Raw genomic sequence first — 12,819 nt, 5'->3', positions numbered from 1 at the left:
TCCAGAATCTAGCATAGTGTTTGGCACACAACAAAGGCTCAGTAAATAGTTGCTAAATGAATGAACGGGGTCAGATCAAAATAACTTCCTTGGTTGGTAAATCACTGGTGAGGTTTTTTAAGACTAATAGTAAAACCAATTGGTTAGATGACCATTCAGCTATAGCAGTTACGTATGGCAAGGAGTGAGAGGCTGTGAAATACAGTATCTGAGAGAGGGGCCCAGAAATCTGTATTTTTAACAGGCAACTCAAGTGACTGAATACGAATCATCTGTAAACTGGCCCGCAGGAACAGCCTAAGGATAAATGTAAGTCATCTACTAAAATGCCTTCCGGTTTTAAAATTTTCACTCATCAACATCTTTTTGAATTATGTTTAAACCAGAAATCTAGGCTACATGTGGTTCTTTGAAAACATTGTCATTTTGAACAGGTATGTAAAAGAGGAAACTAAGGGCAAAACGAGCTTTTCAGTCATAGATGTTTACATACCTGTACTGTTTAAAATCTGAAATCCTTCCCTGACGTTGGAAAGTTGATTTTATCGAGAGAACTCATTCTTTTCAAGTTAATAGAACCCAATAGCCTACTAGGCTCACATGGTTAGAAAACCAGTGGTCAATGTTAAACATAAAAGCCACTCAATATCTGTATTTTCCAAAATGCTCTGAAACTGAAGGCAGGTAGAGGCATCAAGACAGAAGCTGTGGGACAGAAGGTGCCGCCATTCTACTTCAAGTACCTAGAATGTATTTACATGCAGTTCACATTGGAAAGAATGAATTTTCTGTGAATATTCAGAAATTTCATTCTGTACTTACAATGGCTGGAAATTCAATGTCAATGTTTACATCCGAATTTTTGAAGCCAAATCGGCTACAGGATGACCCATATAATCTTAGGGAACAATCTAAAAAAAGTAAATAAATAAAAATCAACCATTAAAGTAAAATTTCTCAAAAGTAATAAACATTGTTATTTCAGAAATGGAACCATCAATTTAAACTACACACAACAGCAAAACTGTATTCAAGACTGGCATAAACGAAGGACAGGAACAGGCAGCTCTTTTTCTTGCTCTCATTTTATTTTATTTAACAGGGAAGGCTATGTTGATTACAGTTTAGCTTAACAGACACCTCTTTCACGTCAGTTTCAAAACATGTTAAAACTCCTACCTTATCATGATCGCATTTTATGCAGAAAACACTACTTGCAAGGTTTTTTAAAAATGAAAACTGAAACTTTCTTTTATAGTTATAGTATATTACAGAGCTACAGTTAATGGAAATATTTTTCACCTTTAAGAAAACACACTTAGGTGTAATTTATTACACAGAGTATTTTTCAGTAAAACTGTATGCATAAAAACAATCTTTTAGCATGGAATTATTTTCCAGTATGAATTACTCCTTAGATTACATATAAAAATCATTTAACATAATTCCTTTAGAAAAACACTGAAGAATAATTACAAGAGCACCAAGCTCGTCACTCTTCAGAAGATGTGTGTTTATGTGAACTGCCTGTATTTGAATATAAATTTATGTTCATTGGTATTTTGGTATTTTTAGTATTTTGCTGCCACTGTGCCAAGAAAAATTATCCTTTCACATCACAGGATTTTGTTTTTTTCCTTAAGTTTGCTGATTCAAAGAAGTTCCTTGGGTTTTAACAAGCTTCCATGACAAAGAAGATTGAATTTTACAGTGGAAATGTATGGCAAAAATCATTGAAATTACAAGTGACTTTTCGGGAACATGTCTACAACATAACGGAAGATTTACCCATATCATGTCCTACAGGGACATTATAGCTCACCTCCCCCCGCCCACCATTCTTATGAAAATATATATACCTTAAGAACACCACACGAATGATCTTTCAGAGGTACGAGGACTTCTGTGGCTGATGATGTGGTACAGTTAAATAATGAACCCAACCCAGGCTGTGGATCAGAATCACTTGTGGAGCATTCTAAAAACAGCTGTCTATGGCTCCACAGGTAATTCTGAGGCACTGCAAGGACTGAGAATGATTAAGCTTTTCTAATCAATCGTTTACCCAAACAGGAACTGCCAGTAAGTTTGGGGTGCTGTCCGGGGTTGGCAATTTCGTCAGACATACCTGGCCTTACCGCTGTCTAAACAGCACACTCCAGTCTTCCCTATCTCCCAAAAGACCAAAGATTAAAAATAGGTAGAAGACAGTAAACACGGGTATTCCTCGCTTTTCGAAAGTTCACTTTACGCCACTTCTCTTTTCCAAAACACCTACGTTAGTACCTGTTTTCATTTGCCTTGTGAAAGAAGGCGAAAAGCAAAAATAGTGTTCAGCATTTATTTTGCAACGAGCCATTAAAGAGGCAGCAAGCACCCTGAGCAGGGATCCTTCCCCAGGAACTACACTCAGCATCAAGGCCCCCATAGGTCTGTTAGTACCATTTTAGGTGTTCTGTGTTATTTGCTAGGTTATTTTTTAGGTCTGGGAATGCTCAACAAGTTTTCTCAGACAAAAAAAATCGTAATTGCTTCTTTGCTTTATGCCATTTCGGCTTACGAGAGTTTTTTACAGGAATGCTCTACTTTCAGACAGTGGGGGAAAACCTGTTATTTCACTATTAACCTGTAAAATAAATTCAACAGTACACGAACTACGTTACAAGTTAGTTTTCAAAGCTCAATTTTATGTGTAACGTTTTTAAGTTTGGTGAAAACAAAACCTTTTTTGAGCAGGAATGCCCAGAAAATGACCCCAAAGACATCTCTTTAACTCAAAAATATTGTGTAAATTTAGACAGGTAGGGGGGGAAAAAAAAAAAGAGTCCCAAAGTGCCCCAGTAATATGGGGTATTTAGTTTATATTAGAGGCTGTTAGTAGCAGCTTAAGGAGTCCTGGTGGCACTGTGATTAAAGTGCTTGGTTGCGAAGTGAAGGGTCGCTAATTCAAACCTACCAGCTGCTCCACGGGAGAAAGATATGGCAGTCTGCTTCCGTAAAGAGTACAGCCTTGGAAACCCTCTGGGCTGTTGTGCTCTGCCTTACAGGGTTGCTCGGAGTCGGAAATGACTTGAGGCAACGAATTTTGGTTTAATAGCACCTTATACTAAAGCATTTATAATAAAAACAGGTTTAATCACAATGCATGTAGGCCTTTGTCATCTTGGTGGAAGCCAGAAAAAACAAATAAACAAGCCAAGAGCTTCAGGTCCTGGCAAATCCATTTTTAGTAGGTGTGAATTACTCCCAGTGGTTAAAATGAATGAGGTACTTTTAGGCACTACAGAGAAAAACAAATCTAGAAAATACCTGGTAACTTGTGTTGGAACACATTTTCCATGATATGTTTAATTCCTCGTCTCTGTTCCAAGTTCTCATTGTGTAAGCCAAACTCCTGTACCACTTTGTCAATGGCAATGCCAACTGCATTTATCTGGGAGGGTGCTGGTGGAGGTAACGTAGTGAGCAACTCCTCTTCTTGCTTTTCCTTGAAAGACAAATACTGAGATTAAAAATGGCTCACACGAGTTTTTTTACCTTCTAACACTTCACTGAGACTAAACTGTAGAATTTGCTGGTATCTTAATCTTCTTTCTCATCTTAGCTGAGTTAGTCTTCATGCTATCAGCATACACACCTTTCAATCAGCGTAACATGGATCAGAGATAATACAGGGTAGGCAGGAACAGAACGTACAAAGGCAGAATAATAAAAACAGCAATTTCAAACTCACTGCATATTATTACTGGCCTAGGACGTATAGCTAAGTCCTACCAATGACTTCACACACTGATATTATCCTCATATTCACAATATTGTCCAGCAAAACATATTTGACAAGTATAAAATATTCCAGCTAAAATAAATTCAGTAAATACAGGTTGTGAAGTAATTACAAGCATAAAATATTTTGGCTTAAATAAATCGATAAACTTAGTTAGCAAAGCTTTTAAGCCCTGGTGGTGCAGTGGTTAAGAGCTACAGCTGCTAACCAAGAGGGCAGCAGTTCGAATTGACCAGCTTCTCCCTGGAAGCTTATCAGGCAGTTTTACTCTGTCCTAAGGTCGCTATGAGTTAGAGTTGACTCAATGCCAACAGGTTTCATTTGGTTTGGTATTAAAATCATAGCCTTAAGAAGAAAGTGAAGAAGATGATAATAACAACAGCTGACACCTAAGTGTATTTGATTGGGCTACATTCAACTTACCTTGATGTTTTTCTTGTGCCTCTTCTCTTTGATATGTTTATGGGCAAATGCAATGGATTCAATTAAAACATCACAGAGTTTGCAGGTGTATTTTGCTGTAGGGAAGTTTCGTGGTCGCTATAATTTGAAGAGATTTATAGATAGATACATCTCCAAACATACAGGTAAATATTAGCCAGAAAATAATTTCCCCTTTATTTTTAATTTTAATACATTTCTAATGTATTTTAACGTATTATTGTCTCCCTTTATCACTATCCTCAATAGTCATTTTGATTTAAGTAGGTCAGCAATTATTCTTAATTCTGTTAAAGCAAAGTGAATATAATTTTTAACTCGTGGTATTTAAATACCAATAACGTAAGACGGCTAATTCACCAAAACGTCTACTCCCGATTACTAGCATAGTTCAGACGATTACTAGCATAGTTCAGACGGAAATCAGGACTTCAAGATTTGTACAAAGACGTTACCCTTTTTAGCCTGTCAATGCAGTCTCTTCTCAGTCGCTCCTCAGCCTGCTGTAAGCCCAGGAGCTCCTTCACAGAAAGGACCGACTCATCGATCACGGGGCCTTCCAAGCTTTCGTCTTGCTCATTTTCCTCATTTCTAGTTCGCCTGGGCTTCCTAGGTCTGGACCTCTGCTTCTTGTTTTCTTAAGTTGGGGGGAAAATATTATTGGCAATATTGAATAATGTCACTCCTAAGTACAAAGCAAAACTTACATTATTTATTAATTTAAAAATGTGATAGAGTGAATAATATCTTAGACCGAACATAGATGAAAAAGAAACGGTAGCTCGCCTGTGGATAAACTGCCTGAATATTTATCCACTGGATACAATCAATCCATGGAAATCATCTTTTTTGAAAACGTTCAGAAAATTTTACTTTGATGATGCAATTTAATTTTATCATCTCTTCCTGATATACAGCTGAACATATTCAAGCAATAGTAAAAAGGACAATCTTCTGAGGCCACATATTCTTGTAATTTAACATATTCTAGTATACCTGAATCAAAACCATCCGCATCTGCTTTCCTATTTGGGAAGTGAACAATCTCAAGAGGGCAAAAATGGACACTACCCCTGCCCCCCGCCCTGAACTCAGGAATCAACTATGTCTTTTTCTGGAGTAAAAAGTCAATCATGTAGTTGCAGATTTAACTTTTGATGACACAAATGGCAATTGGGCGGCTTCCCCTTCCTAATTAAATACTAATACCAAGACCCAGGCCAACACTGCATATACTGAAATAAACTATTTTCCGTTTTATCTTTACATTCATTTTAGCTTCTTTGAACTGCCTGCACACTCAGCATATTTCAAAGGAGAAAAACAATTAGTAGTTGAAATAAGTTTTCTCTGAGTACAAATTCATTTGTTCATAAGCTTAGTTGTTAGTTCCACAAGTCTTACAACTAATAAGCCAATCTGCTCCTCTTTAAACAAAACTTTTCAATCTATGACACTCAAGATGACTGTGGGATTAAATTATAAAAATTATTTTAAATAGCTTTGATAAGTTCTCAAAATGAGGCTACCATTAACACATAACATTAAAGTAAATTTTATTTCCCAAGTTAGAATTCTAATAAATGTATTAAGGTTTTAAATGGCCTACTAAAAATTAGTCTTTAAAATACAAACCTATTGAAATGCCCCACGAGGCAATTTCTGTAATGTTTTCAATTAAGTCATTAATTGTACAGCAATTAAAATGAATCCTTTGAAAAAAAAATTGTCAGAAAAAGGAGGTATAGGACCTCCAATTTTTAAAAAAGCTATTGCTGTTAGCAACAGTCCTATGTCAGGGATGCTATTATCCCCATTGCATAGTCAGAAAATGATAGAATAAGTAACTTCCCCAGGGCCACATAGATGTAATTCTGAAATTCAGGCTTTTCTCTAACAATATAAGATTTCAAAATAAATTACTAAAACCTTTTCTTGTAGTATACCAACTCATATCTAGAACATTTGAGAACTCACACTACAATATAACCTTTTCAACCGCATTTCACAGGCCTGTATGGTAAAAAGCAGTAGAATAAAATCTCATAGAATGGGGTCTTGGAAGCCCAAGCTGGGTACTGCTGAAAAGCTCCCATTGTTACTTAAAGAGGAAGGCTACGTGGTCCATGCTGTGTGCTGTAATACAAGCTCTCTATGGCCGATATTCTCAGTTTCCCATTTATTACATGCATTTGGCTTGTGATCCCATTCACAAAGAACATGTGCACCTGAGTGGATGTTTCCTGTTAAGATCATTAACGACACTGTCCCAAATAAATTAAACTGGCAATCTTGGACATTTGGGAGATGAAGTGTGGGGCAACAATACAGAACTAAAAAACAGTATTAAAAAATAAGGCAATTCTAAGATAATTTTCATTACATCTTCTTACATCATTTAATAAGACCCTTCCTTATTAAGATACAGGTATGATTTATGGCAAATTTCAGTCCCTTTAAGAATTCTTTCTAGGGTCTTTTGAATGACATGCAAAGTTTATACCTTAAACTGAATTTCTTCTCTCTAGAGTAAACAGGGTTCTATCGAAGCTTAATATTTCCTTCATGAAGCTTTTTCAAGGGATAGAAACTGAATAGCTCTTCATTTAGCAACTGTGAAAGTACATACTTGCATTTCATTTAGAGAAAGCAGGCAAGCTTCTGGACTGTCTTCAACTTAAGGATACTAAAAATGTACTTCCTGTTCAAAAATACTTAAAAGTAACTTCTTCTTTTTAAAACCAAACAAGAATACATTCAAGAGATTTTCAGTCTATAAATGGTCTTTTTTAATATCTGTCTAGTTGCAATCTTTTTTTTAATCTATAAACGTTTCATTTTAAAATGCCGTTCATGGCCAACTTTTTCTTTTCTAAAAGACCAATGAGAAGTAACTAAATTATATTTGCACAGCCCAGCTGGACACAGTCATACAAAAATAATTAAGTATTTGCAAACTTTTTCTTCACAAATACAAAAACAAAACAAAAAAATACAAAACCCATCAGTAATACAGAAAATGTTCAGTTTCCCTCCATCAGGATTGCAGGTCAAGCAGAGGCTGAGTTAAAGGCCAGAGTTAAGCAGAGGGCAAGATTTCAGTTGCACTTCCTCGTCTATGACTCCGCATGAACAAGTCTGGATAAACTTAACCTCACCACGCTGCAGTTGTCTGATTAATAAAACTGCTATTCCGCCTTCGATATATCAAGACAGAGGGCAGCACAGCCCCTTCAAGTTCTTTTTAGCTTAAAGATTTAAAGAGGTGAACATTTTATTTTTCCCTAGATTATGATTCTTTTTTTGGAAAATAAAGGAATTCCTTTAGTGGAAAAACGCCCACATCACCTAAAAGCATTTAAATGTAAAAATTTTTTAAAGCGCTGGCCAGTTTGCAAGCCATTCTATATGGCCACTCGTTGTTTCTGCCTCTTCGTACTTGGTATTTTCTCAAGATATAAAACGTTAATGGTGATGGTTGAATAAGATGAACATAAAGTCACTGAGGAAACCCCGCTGGCGTAATGGTTAGGTGCTACGGCTGCTAACCAAGGGGTCTGCAGTTCAAATCCGCCAGGTGCTCCTTGGAAACTCTATGGGGCAGTTCTACTCTGTCCTATAGGGTCGCTATGAGTCAGAATTGACTCGACAGCAGTGGATAATGTCACTGAACTGTACCCGTGAAAATTGCTGAAATAGCAAATATTTTGTCACCTATATATTTACCACAATAAAAATAAATAAAAAAAGATATAAAACAGCACCTTTTCCCTGATTTAATACTAACAAACGCTTGGGGTTTTCATCCAAAGATATGACTTTTCCTTTAAATATTCTATGCGAGAAGTAAAAAAGATACCCTACATGGCCAGAGTCACAAACACAAATGCTTACAGGTAACATACACATGTACAAATTGGTCACTGTGAGGGAACATGAAGGGAAAGAGAAGCTGGAGACCTGGGACATGCTTACATCTCCCAAAAGCATTTAAATTAAAAAAAAAATTTTAAAGTGCTGGCTAATTTGCAAGCCATTCTATGCCTTCAGCCAATAAACTTAAAAGCCCATTTTCCAATTACAATTTGCATTTTCAGACTAAATATTTTTTTCTAATTTATGCCTTTGGGACAAATATTACCAAGCATATGAAGGTTTTGGTTTTACTGAAACTAAACAAAGTTTTTATTGCATTTTTTACTTTCTAAACTTATGTTCCTCTGCCTCTGTTTGCCACGCTCCTTTTAAAGAAAGGAAAAAAAAAATCTTTAACCTCCCAGAGACATATATCCCTTCCGTGGCATGATATATGCATGCCGCAAAATACATTGCGCTTTTTACATTAAATCAGATTTTTTTTTAGCTTTACGTTTTATTACTTGTATTACAGACACATTCGTTATTCAAATACAAAATTATAATATATAATTTTTGAAACACATACACACCACTCAAAAATTTTAATATAGTCCCAAGGGAGATATGGTTACTAACTCCGATAAAAAGCACCAATGGCAAATGTTTACTAAAATGAGCTTCATGGCAAAGTAAGCTTTTAAAGGGACAAAATATATGAAATGTGTTGAAGCTGAATCACATTAAATAAGTGACTACTTCTGTAATGCAGGAACTATGAAAAACCGGAACTGCACTGTTGAAAACAAAACTCATTTGAATGAAAAAGAAAAGACATTGTTGACTTCAGAGTTGTAACTTCACAAATTGGAACACATTACCGGGACTTCCGGCTTCCATTTCTGACATAGTTTCTAGGCTCGTTAGTTCTTTATGAAACAGTCGTCTTACAATTCTGCAGCCTCTCCCATCTTGCCACCTATAACCATCTTCACTTTCTTGAAAGGAGTCTTTTCTTGGTCGGCTTGTAACAGGAATTCTAGGTCCAGGTTTGAATTCCCTCCAATTGTCTGAATTGCCAGGAAGTTCATCAGAAAGCCTTTTCTTACTCTGATCTCTGTGGCTGTCATTTATCCAAGCTGGTTGGCTGTAAATTGGGTTTTTAAACGCATACAGATTGTTGGAAACAGCATACTGTCCTTTTCTGGGAGTATTCCCATAGTTCCCTGGGGTTACTTTTTTTTTTGGAAGGCCTTTTTCCATTTTAACGCTATGGCCTTTAGCATAATCATCCATTATTAAATAATCTTGTTGGGGGTGACCCCTTCTGAAATCATCATCATCTACTGTCCCTCGGTCTTTAGCGCGCTTCACAAAATATGGTTTTGTTGCATCTCCCATGGTCTTTGACTTCAATTTTCTTACTCTGCACCTGAAAGAAGGCATTTTGGGGAAAAATCAAACCATAACAACAACGTATGACACCAAGTACATAAAATACCACGTATTTACCGCAGGGATGCCCAAAAGCCTACCAGAAACTCTTCCTTTCCTACTTTTTGTTTTAATAAAATCATCTCCATCACATTGCCAATAATCAGTGCATTACACTAGAAGAGAGGAAGCTTGGCTCAATAAGAATCTTCATGAAAATTAGTTCTTCCTACTTAACATGATAAAGGGGAGCTCCTACTGTCTTGAGAACTGTATTATAGTAAATGTTATTAAACCAAGTTGGTGGGCTTTTACCTATATAACAAATGCGTTTCTTTTTCAAAGAAAATCGCAAGCCAAGCCTATATAATTACAAAACTATACTATCTAAAAAGGAAGTTGACAATCATTTTTAACTAAAGAGTTAAAGCAACAGAAACTTTACGTGAACGGAATACATCTTCTCTCAACTCAACTTTTGCACGTCTTCGTACCTCGTACCTCGGGGCCTCTGCTCCCTTCATCACCACCATTCACAACAGACCGGCTATGATCACTTCGGCTGCAATGTGGCTGGGTCCCACCAAGGTACAGCACCAGTTAAAGGGGACGGGTTCCCGACCAAGGGACAGCTCCAGCTAATCTCCCCACTCCTCATCCTCCAGCCCCAAACAAGTGTGGTCGTGTCATGAACAATTCCCTGCGGAATTACGACCTCTTCGAGTCCTATCTGACGATCCTACCCCCAATCTGCCTCAGTTTCCACACCCTTCGGGGCCGGAGGCGGAGAAAGAGGAGGCGTTCCCGCACTCCCGGCCACGAAGCCACCGCCGGGACCAGAAAGCAGGAAGTGACCTGCCTCCTCGATGGGGTTCCGGGGTCCCACCCGGCTGTCCAGGCAGCTGGAGCCCAGTGGCTCGATCCAAATCCCTTCTACTGTCCCCGTAGGCTCTGTCACAAAGTGAAAACACGGACTCGAACCCCAAAACCCACTCCTCGCCGGCACGGGAACTCCCCGGTTATCGAAACTGGGGCGGCGGAGGGTGGAGCCAACGTACCTCCGGGGCCAGGCCCGACCTCTGCTCTAGAGACCGGGGGAACCCACCGGAGGACAGCCTGGGAGGAACGCGGAGAGAAGCAGCCCCTGAGCACTCACCACCTCCGCCGCGGTCCCCTGCTTCTTCCTGTCCCGGCCGGGCTCCCTCTCCGTGTTTTCTTTCGGCCCCACTTCCGGCGCTCAGCTCTGTCTCATTGTGCGCGATTGGGAGACGGCGGTGTCTCCGCCCCAGCGCTCCGCCGTGCACGGCGGAAACGCGCGCCGCGCCCGAGAGGCCCGCCCACTGCCGCGGGCCCACCCGGCCGGCGCTTCCGCCGCCGGCGAGCTCTTACTTTTGGGTCCCGGCGTCCGCTCCCCTCTTGGGAGGAGCGCGCTTCTGAGCTCAGGCGACCGTGGCGGTCGAAGGGTGGCAGGCAGTTCTTTGGCTTGGCTCTCCCCTGTCCGCGGTTCGTGCGGAAGCTGCGTAACCGGCCGCGGTGCCCTTCCTGGCACCTCGCATCGCCTCGCTTCCGCTTTCTCAGTTGCCTTTAGGTTTCGAAAGCACCGAATGAGGCCAAGGGAGGAAGCCGGTTCTCCGGAGGGAAACCCGGAGCCCAGCGGTCAGGGCGCAGCCGGCTCTCGTCAGCCAGGGAGGAGGCTCGGCGTGGCCCCAGGATGCTCCTAAATGGCTTTCCAGGGGAAATTAAGCCTAGGTCTGAGGCCTCGAAACGCGATGGCTGTTTTTCTGATAATTCTGAGTGATTTAAAGTTTCAGTGGAGTCTTAATTACCGAACATGCAGAAAGGCCAGAGTTCAAGCATCCACTGTGCATCGCAACCTCAAGGTGGTCAAAGAATGTGGTCTGCTTTTTTTTTAGATTGTGTCAGGATTAGTTTTGCTTAAAATTTTTTTCAGTGTATTTTGAAAGATACTTGTAATCGTAAAGGATGGTCAGGGAGGGTAATACTTGAATTTTTGAACTGAAGGGTGCAGTCCTTGAACTAGCAAACCAACTAGGGTGGTGGGTTTTTGGCTGTATTACCTTCTTTGCTCTCAGCGGTGTTGTAAATATTTTGAAAGCATTAATCAACTAATAGGATTAGGGAGTGTTGAGATATTTTGACAGTTTTAGATTCTCTGATTTTCAAGAGCATTTAAATCTATCACACTTTTTGGGGCCACGGTCTTAAAATAATAGTGAACACATTCATTTTAGTGTAAAAATGAACACATTTAGTATTTGGTACTGCCAGACACTGTCGTAAGGGTTTTAGGAATTTAATCCTCACAGCAGCTATGAATATCATTATCTGCATTTTAAAGATGGTAAAACTTTACCACCTACAGTGAAGTAAATAGCACAATTGGAATTAAAACCTCGGGCAATCAAGCAGGGTCAGTGTTCTTAACCACCTGGGTATACCAAAGGTGATTTAATTAAAACACATTTGTACAACCTTTGTATAATTCCTTATTCAGGTGCGTTGGTACTGAAAATGCATAAGAATTAAGCTAATAATCTGTTTGACAGGCAAACGATGTCCTTTATATTCTAAAGCGGGTGTGTTTGTATGTGATTATATTTGTTATGTGCCAGTGGTGTCACCATACCCAGGTGAGTAATTCTTGTACAGAAGAACTGCTTTAGAAACTAAAGTCTGACTCAGTTGCCTACAGTTTTAGAGGAGCAGGTCTTTTTAAGGGCTTAAAATACTTTAATTGCATTTTCTTGACTGTGTTTTCCCAAAGTCTGACCTCTCCTAATTAGTTGTCTTTAAGATTCATTTTGAGAGTAAAAGAAGCTCTGTACAACAAGATGCTGCCCTTAGAGTTGCGCAATGGCAGTGGCAGTTCCTGACTTTACATCTGCCCACCACAATGTCCAGCAGAAAAGAAGGTGGCCTCCAGAAGCCAGGAAGAACTTGCCAAGAAACTTGCAGACTTCATTGTACATCTTTAGTATCCTTGTTGTTGTTAGCTGCTGTCAGGTTGGCCCCAACTCATGGTGACCCCATGCACCACGGGACAAGATGCTGCCCAGTCTTGCATCATCCCCATGATTGGTTGCAGACCAGACCGTTGTGATTCGTAGGGTTTTTATTGGCAGATTTTCAGAAATAGATCACCAAGCCTTTCTTTTTAGTGTCTCTTTAGTCTGGAAGCTCTTAGTCTGGAAGTCTGAAACCTGTTCAGCCTGAAATCTGTGGAGGCAACGTGCAAGCCTCCACTAATGAGTGCTGGCTGTGCTTGACGTGCATTGGCCACAAAT

At 39.5% G+C, this 12,819-nt stretch overlaps 1 protein-coding gene across 3 annotated transcripts in view; it reads right to left on the bottom strand.

Moving 5' to 3' along the window:
- Nucleotides 1-10,577, bottom strand: part of TUT7 (terminal uridylyl transferase 7) — a 52,894-nt gene extending 42,317 nt beyond the window's left edge. For 2 of the 3 annotated variants that reach the window (XM_064291159.1, XM_064291158.1), the window contains exons 1-5: nucleotides 8,962-10,577; nucleotides 4,681-4,862; nucleotides 4,208-4,324; nucleotides 3,310-3,487; nucleotides 823-911 (exon numbers count right to left, since the gene is read on the bottom strand). In XM_064291159.1, the coding sequence (XP_064147229.1) occupies nucleotides 823-911; nucleotides 3,310-3,487; nucleotides 4,208-4,324; nucleotides 4,681-4,862; nucleotides 8,962-9,526 (1,131 nt within the window). In that variant the 5' untranslated portion in view covers nucleotides 9,527-10,577. The remainder of the gene's footprint in view (nucleotides 1-822; nucleotides 912-3,309; nucleotides 3,488-4,207; nucleotides 4,325-4,680; nucleotides 4,863-8,961) is intronic. The other variant, XM_064291156.1, reaches the window with a different exon arrangement.
- Nucleotides 10,578-12,819: the final 2,242 nt, after the last annotated feature.

The sequence above is a fragment of the Loxodonta africana genome, chromosome 9 (genome assembly GCF_030014295.1).
Source record: "Loxodonta africana isolate mLoxAfr1 chromosome 9, mLoxAfr1.hap2, whole genome shotgun sequence".
Classification (NCBI taxonomy): domain Eukaryota; kingdom Metazoa; phylum Chordata; class Mammalia; order Proboscidea; family Elephantidae; genus Loxodonta; species Loxodonta africana.
Note: the sequence above shows the minus strand (reverse complement) of the source record. Positions and strands in the feature narration are given on the sequence as shown.